At 40.9% G+C, this 14,957-nt stretch overlaps 2 protein-coding genes across 2 annotated transcripts; both read left to right on the top strand.

Moving 5' to 3' along the window:
- Window positions 1-1,574: 1,574 nt before the first annotated feature.
- LOC104457630 (Hermansky-Pudlak syndrome 5 protein-like) lies at window positions 1,575-8,784 on the top strand (the record flags this gene model as incomplete). Its single annotated transcript, XM_010083637.1, has 10 exons — window positions 1,575-1,721; window positions 2,464-2,538; window positions 2,987-3,594; window positions 4,931-5,057; window positions 5,261-5,416; window positions 6,299-6,418; window positions 6,738-6,851; window positions 7,185-7,291; window positions 7,984-8,269; window positions 8,724-8,784. Coding segments are annotated over 10 exons (1,801 nt in total), but the record flags the coding sequence as incomplete, so codon positions are not given.
- A 5,147-nt stretch (window positions 8,785-13,931) lies between these two features.
- On the top strand, window positions 13,932-14,954 carry LOC104460567 (serum amyloid A protein-like; the record flags this gene model as incomplete). Its single annotated transcript, XM_010083636.1, has 3 exons — window positions 13,932-14,016; window positions 14,326-14,464; window positions 14,876-14,954. Coding segments are annotated over exons 1-3 (303 nt in total), but the record flags the coding sequence as incomplete, so codon positions are not given.
- Between the last annotated feature and the right edge of the window lie 3 nt (window positions 14,955-14,957).

Genomic DNA, 14,957 nt, shown 5'->3' with positions numbered 1-14,957 from the left:
TGTGGTTGTGGTATGTAGTCAAAGCAAACTTACTGAATATTGGTTTGGGATTTTGCTTTTCTGGTACTTAGATTTCTGAAGAATGAGTGAAGGCTTCTCATGTTGCTTGGGGACAAACATGAAAATATTCAAAGCATGCTAGATATTGCTGAAACATTTGCGAAGTATACCATGTGGTCTGCTGTGTCCCCACACACACCTTTTGGTGAATCTTATCAATTTCTGTGGTTGTGGTATGTAGTCAAAGCAAACATTTGCAAAGTATACCATGTGGTCTGCCGTGTCCCCACACACACCTTTCGGTGAATCTAATCAATTCCCCAAGTGTTTATGGAATAAGGGTAGCTTGTACCTGTACAAGTAAACGTGGTGGTGTCTGTTTTATGCAGAAATCAAATTGCTATTTTAAAACTCACTTGAAAAAACAGGTGGGGGGACAAATAAAAGGGAGATGGTGTTAAATACACAATGTAGATGTTTAAAAAAAAAAGATTTCTTAGCTAAAAATGTTGATGGTCCATAATGATGGTCTGAAAAGTTGCATAGCTCTCCCTTGATCACTTATGTATGTGAATTATGTCCTGCAACAACAAACTAGCTGATGGTGTGAGGATCTCCCGAATAACCTTCAGAAGTACATGCAACATTTTAAATTCTTTCTGAACCATAACCAGTTTTGAAGACTTCACTAGTAATAAGAGTTTCTACTAATAATGAGAACTAAATTTTAAATTTTCACTATATTCAGTTTATAATTAAATAAAATACTATCATATTTATAGTTAATTTTTCAGTTTACCTTTAATCTTTCTATCCATTAAAGTCCAATTGTTTTGCTACATTTGAATAATTTCTCTCTTCTGCAGCAACCTTCAACTTTTGCTGTAACTTGGTATAGTAAAAGACACCCTGTTCTCTGCTGAGCAAATAAAAGGGTTGCTTTTTTTTCTTGATACTCTTAAACTAGTTCTTGTCCAGAAAGCAAGAAGCTGATTTTTCTGTTCCAACTCTGGATGACGTATTTCTCTTCATGGCAGTAGTAGAAATAATTGGGTTTTGGTATGTTCACTGGGCTTTCTCTTGAATTAAAATATCTGAAGGAATAGGGACTGATGACATGAAAAGGACATTTTTAATGAGCTTTGTAATCTGAATAATTAATTTGGAGTATTGTAAAACTGTTCGTTACCACCAAGAGGGACATGATTTCCTAATGATGCTTTCTGTTCATAAGCTTTAAAATGCAATGTAGCCAATCTGCCTTTATTTGCATACAAATGTATGTCAAAATCTAAGTGCTAACGTTTGTATGTGATCCTGTTTCTCCAGCAGCAAAAAACCACAAGTCTTAAATACTTCAGGTTTTTATTCTGTGCTTAAAGTATGGGCCATGACTGAAATATGAATTCTGAGCAGCTTCTTAGTGAGTTTTGTTCTTGTTGGTCATTGCTGCCCTCATGCTTTTTTCAAGAGTCCTTCAGATTATAAAGTTCTTGGAAATAATGGTTTGAATGGAAAGAAAATGCTTCATTTGTTCAGTTTTGAACTTTCAATTTTAAATGTTTAACTCCTAGTGTTTCCAGCTTTGTACGCAAAACTACTGAAAAGATTGGCACACTTCATATAAGTCCTGATACTAGGGGGAGGCAAGAAGCAAAGGATGACGAGCAACTGCAGGAGATAACTGTTAATCTCCTAACATCTCCCCAGGAAGAGAAAGAGTGAGTGTGAAATCATGTTTTCTTAGCAATTGCATTTGCTGGGGATTCTGAGAATAGCAACCTAAAGGGAAAAACTACAATTTCAGGTACAACAGGGAGCTCAGTGTTAGGTTTTTCCAGGGGCCTTCATTACTATGGTGGGTTTCACTGGTTCTCACTGACACTCCATTCCTAGAAGCTGGTTAGGCAGTGAGCGCTTCTGGGGGGTGAAGCATGCGGTCTCCACAATGCTGTGATAACTGAAGAGTGAGAACGTAGTGTATTACACAATACACTGATCTGTGATGCTCCTTATAGTTAATGGGCAGGAGTCCCTAAAAACTTCTTTTTTTTTTTTTTTTTTAAATAATGGTAGTTATAAAACATTGAATTTCTTTTAATGGTTGTCCAGTTAATACAGAGCTAAGTTATTTCAGATTCCAATGATCTGCTAACTTACCATTTTGGACTAACTTTCATATAGTGGCACAATACTGGTTTTTGTTCAGTACCTTTGCAAATCTACTGTAGTTGGAATAGGAGCCATTATAGAACGCCACGAAAATAGTATTATCCGGTGCTCTTCATTCCCAATTCATCCATAATTTCTGTTGAGCTGTTCCTTCTTTATAAATGAAACCTTTATATTTTTTAAATAAAGGAATTAAATGTTTCCTCACAAATTTGAGGAAATTTGTCAGGAAATCTTAAGTTATTAAAGATAATACTTCAGGTAATACTGAAGTTAATGTGTTTTTTCTAGGTTAGAACCACTGAGCTGTCAGCTTCCAGAGGAAGACCATCTGAGAGATCTCAAGGCTGCAACAGCAGAAGCCATGTAAGCAAGGAAATGTTTTAGTATATAGATATGTTGGGCTTTGGTAGAAATTTTTTTTAAATTTTTTTTTCTTTTAAATGTCTGTTAACATAATCTGAAGGGTTCTCATTTGATTAATGATTTGTTTCCCCTATTTAAAAGCAAGCAAAACCCACTAAAAGCTTATTTAGGTACTCTAGCATTATCCTTTTCTGAAAAAACAACACCAAAGCCACCTGACAAACAAAAATCCTTTCTGAAACAAATCTTGGGGAACTCAGAATGTACTAAAATCAAATGTAGACAGTGTAAGTAGCCTAAATTCTGTCTGATGCACTCAAAACCACAAAAACCAACAACCAAGTCAAGTTTAGGAATATACTTTGTTACACAAAGCATATATAATACTTCACTTGTGGCATCTTACAACTGTCAAGCAACTTGGCAAACTTCTTTTTTTATGCTGCAGAGCCAAGCTCCAGGATCCCCTGGTTTTGTTAGAACCACAGTGTATGAGAAGGATTTTACAGGAATGGCTTGTCTTTCTAGAAGAAAAGTTCGGCAGCAAAGAGCATTCTGCTTCCTCTGTTGAGAAAAGCAAGCCTGTGTGTGCTGAAGAAGAGAGGGCAGTCCTGGAGGAAAACCTACGGCTGGATCCAACAGATGGAGACCCAGCAGCCAAAGAACAGAGCAGTATCTTGGAAGACTGTGCTGAAAAGGACAATACTGATGAAACCTGTGTAAGCAAAGCCATGTGTGAAAATAGTACTGATCTGAAGGGACCTTTGGACTGCAGCTTTCAAGTGTCGTCTCCATGTGTCATAGAACCAGATGTTAAGAAAGATCTCGTTGAGTTGACAACACTGTGTTTTGAGCTGCGTGTATTTTCTTGTGGAAATGGTGAGGCAGAACACGGCTCTGGTGGAACACTGCCCCTAGCAGCTTTGTGGACCTTGGCTTGTAGGTTTATGCGAAGCTATTTCTTTCTTTTGGATTTAAAAAGACTAAAGCAGTGTATTATAACCATGTACGCAACCAGTCCTAATGTATGGGAAACATACATCGCAGGATTGAAAGGTAACTAATGAAAATGTTATTACTAGTAAACTGGAAGTAAGACTGTTGGGGAGAAAAAAGAAGAAAAGCTTGAAGACACTTCCATTTGTGTCTGCAAGTTTTCCTTCTGCAGGTGTGGTGTGGGAGGATGTTGGGTGTGGGGGACTTCTTGTTCCATTTTAGGGTTGTTTGGCTCTCTGTTTTTCCCCCAGAGGATAACTTATGAAGAACTTCTGTCTCCTTGGTGAAAATCTTCCTCCTCTCTCCCTACTTTGAAATTCTACAGGAACTACTTCTGAACCTCTTAATTTATATGCAGTTTGTTGGTTGAACACTGTAGTGATTACGGACCAGATCTATTTAAAAACAAATATATGTGCTTCAAAGAGCAAAAGCGTCTTAATCAGAATCATATGTCTACAGAAACAAGGCAAAAGCTAGGAGAGGGGCTTCAGTGTTTGCACTGCAAATGGGAGATTTAACTTATAGAGAAATACGGTTAATGTGAAAGAAAACTGAATGGAATAGATGGTTCCATGCAAATGAGTGGCTTGTGATCACTTCAGACTTCCCTTTTCCACAGAAACCCTTTCTGATCTTTTTAATGCCTCTCTAGCCTTACTGAACCAAAGCTTCCTGATTATATTGGAAAACAGAACTTCATCTATTTTCTGCATTCAGCTTCTGCTTTATGCATCTCTTTTACAAGTGAATTAAAGCCTTGGCATTGATTTGGAACCAACAAAGAAGTAGTCTAACAACAGAATCTTGCTTTGAGTGTTGGTGTCTGGTATTTGGGTTTCTGGGAATCTGTTTGCTATTTGGATTCTGAGAGCCTTAGAAGTGAAAGTAATGTATGCATTCCCAGTTTGTCCTCAGTGGGACTGCACTGGTGCCTGTAGATTAAGACCCGCATCTCATCAGGATCGAGGTTCGTGTTGAATTCTGCATTCTGTGAAGTCAGTGTCCAAGCTGTAGTTTTTATTCATTAATAGAAGCAAGTGGTAATATATGAAAACTGAGGTCGATCTGCATTATACTCAGCAAGCCATATGTCCTGCAGTGGCTGTCTTTTTTCACATGAGAGAAAAATTACCTCTTCAGAAGTCTAAAGAATTAAAGGAAAATATATTAAAAAATATTAACCATGCCTTAATTGTATAATTTATAACTGTAATTTGCTGTAATTGCAGATCAGTTATGTTGATGGCTATGAAATGAACAAGTAGGATCTGTTGACTAGTTACTACTGTTAGCTAGATTTCCATGATGTAGTGATAACTTTCTGTTCTTACTCTTAACAACAGCTGTGTGTGTTAAGAAAACAAAACGTGTAACATGCACTAATTTATTTCAGAACTAACTTGTCACAGTCCAGTAGCTTTAGCAATGGAAAATGAAGATGATATGTTGAAAATACTGAAACAGCTGCATGACCTGGGGCCTTGGGATGATAGCCCGCTGTTACTGGTACATGCTCAAAGGTTTGTAGCCAAGTCCTTTTTTTCTCTTCTTCAGTGTTGTTAACCTGGCTATCAGGAATTGGTTCACTTAATATTTCATGAAGTTTTCTGGGAATCTTTTAAAGAAATTGCCTTTCAGTGTTATCTTGAACTTGCAAGAGATCTTGGAAAAATGATAATTTTGCTGCTTGGTGCTGAAAATTGTTTTTATCCTCTTTCTTCAGGCTTTATGAAAAATTTGGGGACACAGCTCTTCGGCCCTTGATCAAGTTCCACCCCTCTATTTTGCCTTCTGATATCAAACAGCTTTGCAGGAATGATCCAGCTCACTTTTTAGCATATTTAGATAGTCTGGTGAAATCAAAGCCAGAGGAGAAAAGGTAAAAGGAATACAGAGTCTTCTCCATCTGTCTGCTCTCTGCATCATTTAGCTGTGTGGGGTTTTTTTGGGTTTGTTTTTTGGAGTCTTTTTTTTACTGTTTCTGTCTCTATCTGCTCGGGGTTCTTTAGCATTAGATTCCAATTAATTCTGACAGTTTTAGTTGGTCTCTCAGAATGTTGTTGGTTTTTTTTTTTGTTGTTTTTTTTGTTAGATTAGATGCTACTTTTAACTGGATTTTTCTAAATAATACTTTCAATAGAATCTTAGAATGGTTTGGGTTGGAAAGGACCTTAGAGATAATTGAGTTCCACCCCCCTGCCATGGGCAGGGACACCTCCCAGTAGCCCAGGTTGCTCAAAGCCTCATCCAGCCTGGCCTTGAACCCCTCCAGGATGGGGCATCCACAGCTTCTCTGGGCAACCTGGGCCACTGCCTCACCACCCTCACACTGAAAAACTTCTTCCTAATGTCTAGTCTAAATCTCCTTGTCCTATCACTACACTCCCTGGTAAAGAGTGCCTCCCCATCTCTCCTGTAGGAGAACAGAATAGAACTGACTATTTTTGTTCCTGTGCCTGCAGTTCAGTATACCAAGTTTATACAGCATTTAAAAAAAAAAACACACACACAACCAAACAAGCAAACAAACCTAAAAAAAACCAAACCAAAAACCCCCACAACCCTAGGGGAACCCAGCCTGCAAACATGATTGTTTTCTGTGGTCCCCTCAGTTTCTAGAAACATAAATAATTCTAGGCTTTTCTATATTTAATTTTACATACATGTTTTGTTTTGTGGGGTTTTTTTGTCTGCAATCTCTACTTCTCCATATCTGGTATACTTATAACTGCTAGGTTTTTTTCTGTGTTTTGTTTTCTAGGTCATCTCTCCTTAGATCTCTTCTGCAGCCCGAATCTGTACGACTGGATTGGTTGTGTTTGGCAGTTTCTCGTGATGCCCCACAAAGAGCAGATACTGTGGATGCAGAAGGAAATCCCAGGTAAAGCAGAGTTCACCCAAAGTCCTGAGTGCAGCAAAAAGCTTTAATGGGTCTGCAAGCTTTTGGCTTAGATCTTGTATGACAGTTTGGGTGTCCCTGAATCTGTGGAGCATTTTGCATATTGCAAAGTTCAGCAGAAACAACCAAAGATTAAATAACTTTATCTGTAACGTTTTTCAGAGTGACTGTTCCACTGAGACTACGAAGTGTTTCATTCATTTTTCCTTCTTTCTTTTCATATACCTGCCTATCTTGTAGAGAGAACACAATGTTCTGAAGAAAACCATTAATGTTTACAACTGAATTTCTTGTGTTCTAGGCCACGATCGCACTTGTTTACTTGGGGCTACAGCCAGCTCATTATGCTTTTGATTAAACTCCCAGCTGATTTTGTTACAAAAGAGAAGATGGCTGACATCTGTAGATCACATGGGTAAGGAGAAAAGTTGGTAATTCTTGATACTTAGTTGGTATTCTGACCTCAAAAAGATACAGATGAAAACTGCCCATCTGCTTCTTACTTTGACAGGTTTCATGTAAAAACCTTTCCTGTTTTGAGGATGAATATTGAGTGTCCAGTTTCATGTAGCAAATACCCCTTTTGGTTAAGGGGTATTCCCTGTGTCCCTGCTCTGCAGTGACTCCTGGCATTCAAGAAATTCAGTTGCTTCTGTCTTCACTGATATTTAAATGAGTATTTAATTATTGTTGACTTTAGTTTAGATGGAGTATTTGATTCCTGGAAATCTTTACTCTCTTATTCAAGATTTTGGCCTGGATATCTTTTTCTCTGTCTGGAGCTGGATAGAAGAAGAGAAGCCTTTACTAATATTGCTCACTTGGATGATTTGAACCTGTTGAATGGAGATGATGGTTAGTGAGTCTTATGCTATTTAAACATATTTCTGTAATATAGGAACTGCCCTTATTATATACTGATTCAGTTTGTCCAAAGTTGAGTTGAAGTTTTCTTTTTTGTAGTGTTTTGGTAGCACTGTGTCATGCAGCATATTTAAAATACATAAATGGGCGCTACACTCTTGTATCTTCACGCTCTGCTTTGTGAAATCAGTTGTGATAGAAATGCTTAAAAAATCAAGAATGCAGAGTTGTTTATCAGCTGTGAGTAAAAGCTAAACTTGGTGTTGTAGCTAGAGGAATAGCTAGCCTGCCTGCACAGAACAAAACTCCCCCCTGCTACCCGTCCGCACACACAAAGTTACAACACGCAAAGTGTTGTATCACATGGCAGAACTTAGAAGAAAATTCCCAGTAGCCCAAAGATGGACAAAATGATTCTTTGTCTCTTGGCTTAATCCAAAGGCTCAAATACTGAACTATTGCGAAGCTTTGCGTGAAGTTCACCACTGAATCTTTACACTGAGTCAGACAAGGCAGTATAATTCTGTACACAATTTGCTTGTTTATAACACTCTGTTTTCTTAAATCTTCACCAAGAAAAACAGAATAGCAAGCTTCCCTTTTAAGTACAGATATGTTTAAAATAGTAGGCTTAGAATAACACTTGTTTTACGAATAATGTAACAAACTTATTTTACATCTAGGCTCCATTCCAGAGACCATCGAAGAATGGAAGTTTCTTCTGCATCTTGCACAAAACCACAGCACAGCTTTCCACCACCATGGCCCACAGAATGGGAATGCTGTCAGCAACGGTAGCCCGAGCTGCCCAGACTGTGTCACTGTGGAAAATGTGGCTCTCTTACTGGCAAAGGCCATTGGCCCAAATCGTGCCTTGCCTCTCTTGCAGGAGTGTGGCTTGACACTAGAATTGTCTGAGAGATTTACTGGTGTCTGTGAGATCCTGAGAATTGCTGAGAAGAGGCAAAGGTAAGACAATGTGTCAGCAGAAGATCCACGTATGCACACCATTTGGGATCTTCTTGGTGCTTTGGACTTCCTTTTCAGTTAAAAAAAAGTTAAAATACTTGACATTTTTACTTTGTATTTTAAACTCGAATGAAAGCTTTTCTATTATTTGAGAGCTATGTGTTGTGCAGTATAGGCATTTTAAAATGGAAAATGAGGAAACAGGAAATGGTACATAAAGATGTATGTGAAGAGATCCCCAGAAGGACATATCTGAGTCCTGCACAGACTCTGCTCTCACCTCTCCCTTCTAGAGAAGGCATGTGTGGCGCTGTCATGATGTTACCTCTGAAACAGAATCATGTTTTTGACAAACTTTTATTTAAAAAACAAAACAAAACTTTGTTGTTCTTTCTGTTGTTAGCTTATTTTTTTACTGTTTGACTTTTTTTCCTCCCCTTTGCTTTAATTGCAGAGCGCTGATCCAGTCCATGTTGGAAAGGTGTGACCGGTTTTTGTGGTCTCAGCAAGCATAGAAAACAACTTGGAAAGCTTTGGGAACATTTTGTTACTGTAATGATTGTATATTAAAGTGCCTCTTAAACTTCACAGGCCTTAAAGAAATGAACTCCTCTCTAAAATTCAATTATATTGAGCCAGTCTCCATCTGGCAGGTATCTGACCGGGAACTATTGATGTTTCTTCCTTATTCCTTTGGAGATTAATTTTGAACTAAATCTTAAATCAAAATAATCCCGTATTTACCTGGAAATTAAGCTCACTGATTTTTGAGATGAAAAGTCCTGAATTTATTTTCCAAGTCTATATGACCTAAGGATATGAGCCCCTAAGTATTAAATTATGGTGTATAAAATTGTTTCTTTGTTTGTTGGCAAGAAGCCATTCCTCAGAAATATCGAAGCATGTACTTGTTTAATTTTCCTGTAAATGACATTGACTTTTTCAAGATACTGTAGAGACAGACACCCACCTTGCTGCAACCTCCCTTCAGGTAGTTGTAGAGAGCAGTAAGGTCTCCCTTCAGCCTCCTTTTCTCCGGACTAAACGACACCAGTTCCCTCAGCTGTTCCCCATAAACCTTGTTCTCTAGGCCCTTCTCCAGCTTCGTTGCTTGTCTTGGGACGTGCTCCAGCACCTCGATGTCTTTCTTGTGGTGAGGAGCCCAAAACTACACCCTGTATTCGAGCTGTGGCCTCACCACGGCCGAGTATAGGGGGACAATCACTTCCCTGGTCTTGCTGGCCACACTGTTTCTGATACAAGCCAGGATGCCATTGGCCTTCTTGGCTACCTGGGCCCACTGCTGGCTCACGTTCAGCTGGCTGTCAAGCAACACCCCCGGGGTCTTTTCCTCTGGGCAACTTTCAGCCACTCTTCCCCAAGCCTGTAGCATTGAATGGGGTGGTTGTGACCTGAGTACAGGACCCAGCACTCAGCCTTGTTGAATCTCATACCTCAGCCCGTCCATCCAGCCTGCTCAGATCCCTCTGTAGAGCCTTTCTACCCTCCAGCACATCAACACTCCTCCCAACTTGGTGTCATCTGCAGACTTTCTGAGGGTGCCCTCGATCCCCTTGTCCGGATCGCTGATAAGGATATTAAACAGAACTGGCCCCGGTACTGAGCCCTGGGGAACACCACCTGTGACCAGCCACCACCTGGATTTATCTCCGTTCACCACAATGCTTTGGACCCGGCTATCTAGCTGGTTTTTTACCCAGTGAAGCATATACCCATCCAAGCCATGAGCAGCCAGTTTCTCCAGGAGAATGCTCTGGGAAATTATGTCTGTCAAAGGCTTTACTAAGGTCCAGATAAAGTTTGGCAATTCCACAATGAATTCTGACATTTTGGAAAGTGAGAGGACTGCATCTCTTATGTGAATAATTCTTTAAAAAGATGAAGGTTTAGACAAGTATATTTAGATGGATGCTGTCAAGAAAGAAGTCTTTAAAATTCTGCTAGAATATGAAGATTCATAAAATCACTTGGATTTTATTTCTCATTTACAGAACTATGCTTTATACCAGCACTCTTTCTGCACTTTAATACATCTTTGAACAAGTTTCTTTTTAGGCTTCTAGTTTTGGCCCTTTTCACTGTCAGACTCCTGTTTTTAGCAGAAGGCCATGGCTTCTGGTCCATATTTGATTTTCACAAATGTAATTTAAACCAAAAAAATTAACACGTGTTGGAACTAAATTCCCTCCAAAATGCATAATTTTGTCCTGAAATGACTTGAAAATATTTTTTTATAAAGATGTAGAAGGCATCTTTTTAGGTAGTCTTGCAGCTCTTCTACTGCTGTGAAATAATGCTTTTATTTTTATCAAAATAGGAGTTAGTAATACAACTTTCAGACTGTTCCATCTTAGTTATAGGAAAGACTTTAGTGGAGAGGGTTGGTTACTTCACTAGAGGAAGTTACAGGGAGAAAATTAGTGGCAAGCTTTCATCTGTTCATAGTGTTTCTTGTGGAAAAACCCATACAGAACTATTTAGAAAACTAAATTTTTGGAGTTTTAGCATTTGACATTGGAAACAGCACAAACCCTTCTGTCAGAACCATCCCCTGCTCTTATGTAAGACTTGGAATAGGAGTGGTGAGGCTACACAAATCGCTGAAGTTGGTGCCTGTTCTCTTACCTGCCAAATGCGCCTGCTGCTCGCTCAGTGGCTGCTGCACTACGCTGACCCCATTTTGTACAGTGTGTCAATGTCGTACTGACTACTGATGGTGTCCTCCTCAGAGGAAGTTGGTTTTCCAAGAATGTACCCAGTTTATCACTGCACCTAACAGTTCCACTTTATTTGCTCAGTGTATTTTGTGTACACAGCAGTCTCCTACATCTGTGGGGTTTTTGTACACTTGGTTAACTTTGGGTGAGGGTTGGGGCTTTTGGGGTTTTTTTTACAATAAATCATAACTTTCCCTTTAAAGCTTTTTTATGATGGGAAATGTTTGTTCACATCTGGTGTCTAAAATGAGCTTGTGTTGATTTCAAGTAACCTAGCTGTCAATAAAGAGTAAGAATTTACTCTTTGAAGAAGCATTGGAAAAGCGCTGTTTCCTATTCTTGATACATGTTTTCACCTCATATGGGTAAGGTGAAGGGACTGTGAAATGAAATGGTCTCCTGTTTAGAAGTTACAGCTGTATAGACCAATGCACTCTCCTAAAGCTACAGCCCCTACCAGCCCTTGTCAACCAGCTGAGCGTACACCACGGATAGTTTAAGCCAAACTGCACTGGAGCAGATGAGATGCAGCTTGTCTTTGGTTTTGGTGACCAACTGTTGGTGGAGGGGACCCTTGAAAAGCAGAGATGAATAAAGCGGGCTTTGCCTGCGACAGCTTTAAATGGAAGCTAGGGTTTGGGTTTTTTTCCCAAAAAATTAAATATAAAAGTCTCATACTTGCCTAAAAATGTTAGTTCACTGTTGGACTCATTGTCAAAACCTATGGGGAAATCAATTTTATTTAAGATAAAATATCTGTAATCTGTTTCTTGGAGAGTGGACAAGGCTGCAGTTGTTCTACACGTCCATAAGCCTAAGGCCAATGATAGTAAATATTCCATACAGCAGTATGGCAAAACTCCTGAATTCTTGCCAGTGTAAACAAGGTGCTGTTACTTCCCAGAATAAGAAATAACAGCATCTGTTATTGGGCCTGAGCTGGGAATTCACCTTGTCCCCTTTCTCAGTCTAAGACTTATTTAGATTGCAAAATGCTTACATTGTGGAATGTTTGCAGTGTAGCTTCCACGTATTGATACTTAGAATTAAAAGGCAACAAGCTTGAGGTTGCTTTTTATCTTACCAGAACTTACAGGCGAAGAAAACGTTCTCCGAGGGGTCTCTGTATGTGTTGTGTTTCCCCAGTGTGCACACGCAGCCTGTGTTTCAGTGCTAGGCCAGGAAAGAATATTTCATTCAACTCTTCTGTGTGCTCAGGGACAGCTTGCCTGTTCCTGTTGCAAAAGCAACAGTTTTAGCTGCAATATGTTTCTGTGGGCCAAGGGCTGTGACCTTGAAAGCAGGCCAAGAGGATACGGGAAAGCAGTGCTCAGGCTGTTAGCTGCTGGAGCACAGAGCTGGTGCTTTATCTCAGTTACTGTTATGCTGTTAAGCATCAGATCCACAGGTGGTGGGGGACAAAATTATGTGTCTGATGCCCTGCTTTTTGCAAAATTTCCTTCTCCATTGAGTTAGGATTTAGGTTCTCTTTGTCTCAATTTGTTCCATTTAGGGATACACTGTACTAGAGAATATCTGTCCTTGTGCTCCAGGCCTGTCTGTGGAAAATGTCTCCTCTTCCCTTAGGCTGAGTTCTTGTTTGAAGTCCAGCAATGCTGTAGGAAGTTAGCTGTTGGCACTTTATTAGATCAATTTGTTAGTGCACCTCTTTTACCTCATGCTACTGCCCTTCAGCACCAGTGGCTAATTGTTTAACGTGGCAGAATTGTGAATGGTGCAACAACTACACATACCTCTTCTGCAGATAATTTAAAGAAGCTCTCTTAGATCACGTATGAGACCACAACAGGGGGGACACATCTACACTTGCAGTCTGACATGCAGCTGCACTCAAAGCCAGAGCTTTTTGCAGGGCAACAGCTGGGTCTGTTGTTAAGCCAGGGAAGCAAGCACCAAGCAGGCTTTTGACCTGGCTGCTAAGCAGAGAGAGCACAGGGGGTACTCAAACTATGAACCATGCTAATAGGGCTCCCCAGCTGATATATTGATCTTAACATCTAGCAGAGTTCTGACTGTATGGATCTTACCTTCCCCTTAGGTAAACTGTTTACTATGACATCAGAAACTCTCCTTAGTTTAGCCTATTTGAGCCCCACTGAGCTGCTGTGCTTCAAGGTACGGTGCAGACAATCAGGCACCTTCTCCTCCGAGCTCTGTCCAGGGCAAGAGCTGAACAGAAGTCTCACCCTTACGCCAACTGTAACACTTCAAGCGCACAGAACACGTCAATCTTTGAGGCAGTTTCTCAGCCTGCTTGTTTTGAAGATCAAATAATGTTGTGGACAGCTGAAGAAGCACCACAAACTTTCTGAAAAATTGTGTAACAGGAGCTATGAACTTTCAGTAAAGGACAAGGACAGGCTTACCGTAATGATTTCTCTGTTGGAAGTGAACTGGTGGTGGGGAATTCCCAGCCATGGGTGTCCTTTCCAGTTTCCTCTTTTAAGAGATTTGAATTCCTTATAAATACCCTCTCTGAGTCTGAGAGCACATGAGACAAGCTCCATCTCCTGTAGCTTTGCCTTTCTGTGGTGGTGAGTGATATTCTGAATTTGTGAGCTATATGTAGTGTTTTTAGCTGGTATTTAGGAACAGGACTAATGCTTTAGCATGTGGGGCTTCTCTGTACTCATGATGGGAGCAGCAGGGAATGCTAAAATGCAAGTTTCTCATGTTCATATGCCTCTATTGCAGAGGCCTGAGCTGAGCTTGTGGTTGCAGAGAGGTCATCAGTCTTTGTAGGGACAGAAGCGGGTTCCTGGGCTGGCCGTCAGTGCTGGGGTAGCTGCCCAGGCACAGCTATGGATGTGATGGATGCTGTCAGCAGTCTCTTCAAAGGTGCTCCAGAACCAATAATCTCTCTGTTTGTCTCACAGCTCTGTGTCAGGCTTGGGCCGGGAACCATGAGGCTGTGTGTCTGCTTTGTGTTGCTCTCCTTTATTCTGTGTGCAAGTGCTGACTTACGATTTGCCTGGGATGCAGTGAGAGGTAAGCTGCTGTTACCATGGGCCCCTCTCTCAGGAACCCCCTTGCTGAACACAGGTTACCAGCAGTCAATGGACGCAGTCCTCGGAGCTGGGAAGTCTGCAGCTCCATATCAGGGACCCCACTGGTTTCTACTGCTGGAAGAGGGCCTTGATCAGCCCCCACAGGCCTTTTCTATGGGCACAGGATGATGTGGAGAAGGGCCTCTCTGTGTTACTGCTCTTTGGGCTATTCAGCTCCTGGCTGAAATGGTACTTTTTCTGGGATGACTCTTTAAAGTCAATATAATCTCTATTTCTCTGCTTTCTTCAGGGGCAGGGGATATGGCCAGAGCATACTGGGACATGCGTGAGGCAAATTACAAAGGTGCCGACAAATATTTCCACGCTCGTGGGAATTATGATGCTGCCCGAAGAGGACCTGGTGGTGCTTGGGCAGCCAAAGTGCTCAGGTAATGGAGCATATTTGGCTCGTTAACAGTGAGTTACTAGGGATCCAGGCATTCCAGTCAGAGCAAAGTCCTTTTTGACTTGTACTCGGCTGTTGATGTAGGACAGTGGAGGGGAGGGGAAGCAGTTACTGACAGCCTGTCTCTGTGGGAATTTTTCTTCCCCCAAGTGTGAGCCTTCTCGTCCTCCCGAGAAGGCAGATTCGTCACTGGTGATAAGGAACTCTGTCCTTGGGGTGTGTTTGCTGACAACCTCAGTTACGTGTTCCGCGGCGGTTCTCAGGCAAGGACTGAGTGTGTGCTCGCATCTCGCTGTGAGAAGTCCTGTGGAAAAGCTGCTTTTACCTCCGTGAGGGAATCAGCCCAGCGGAGTTAAACGCTGCTCGGTTCAGGTGCCTTTTCTATTCCTGCCAGTGACTTACGGGAGAAATGGCAAAGCGACGTGAGCGGCAGAGGGGCAGAGGACACCCGGGCTGACCAGGAGGCGAACGAGTGG

The sequence above is a fragment of the Pterocles gutturalis genome, unplaced genomic scaffold, assembly GCF_000699245.1.
Source record: "Pterocles gutturalis isolate BGI_N339 unplaced genomic scaffold, ASM69924v1 scaffold3115, whole genome shotgun sequence".
NCBI classification, from domain to species: Eukaryota; Metazoa; Chordata; class Aves; order Pterocliformes; family Pteroclidae; genus Pterocles; species Pterocles gutturalis.
Note: the sequence above shows the minus strand (reverse complement) of the source record. Positions and strands in the feature narration are given on the sequence as shown.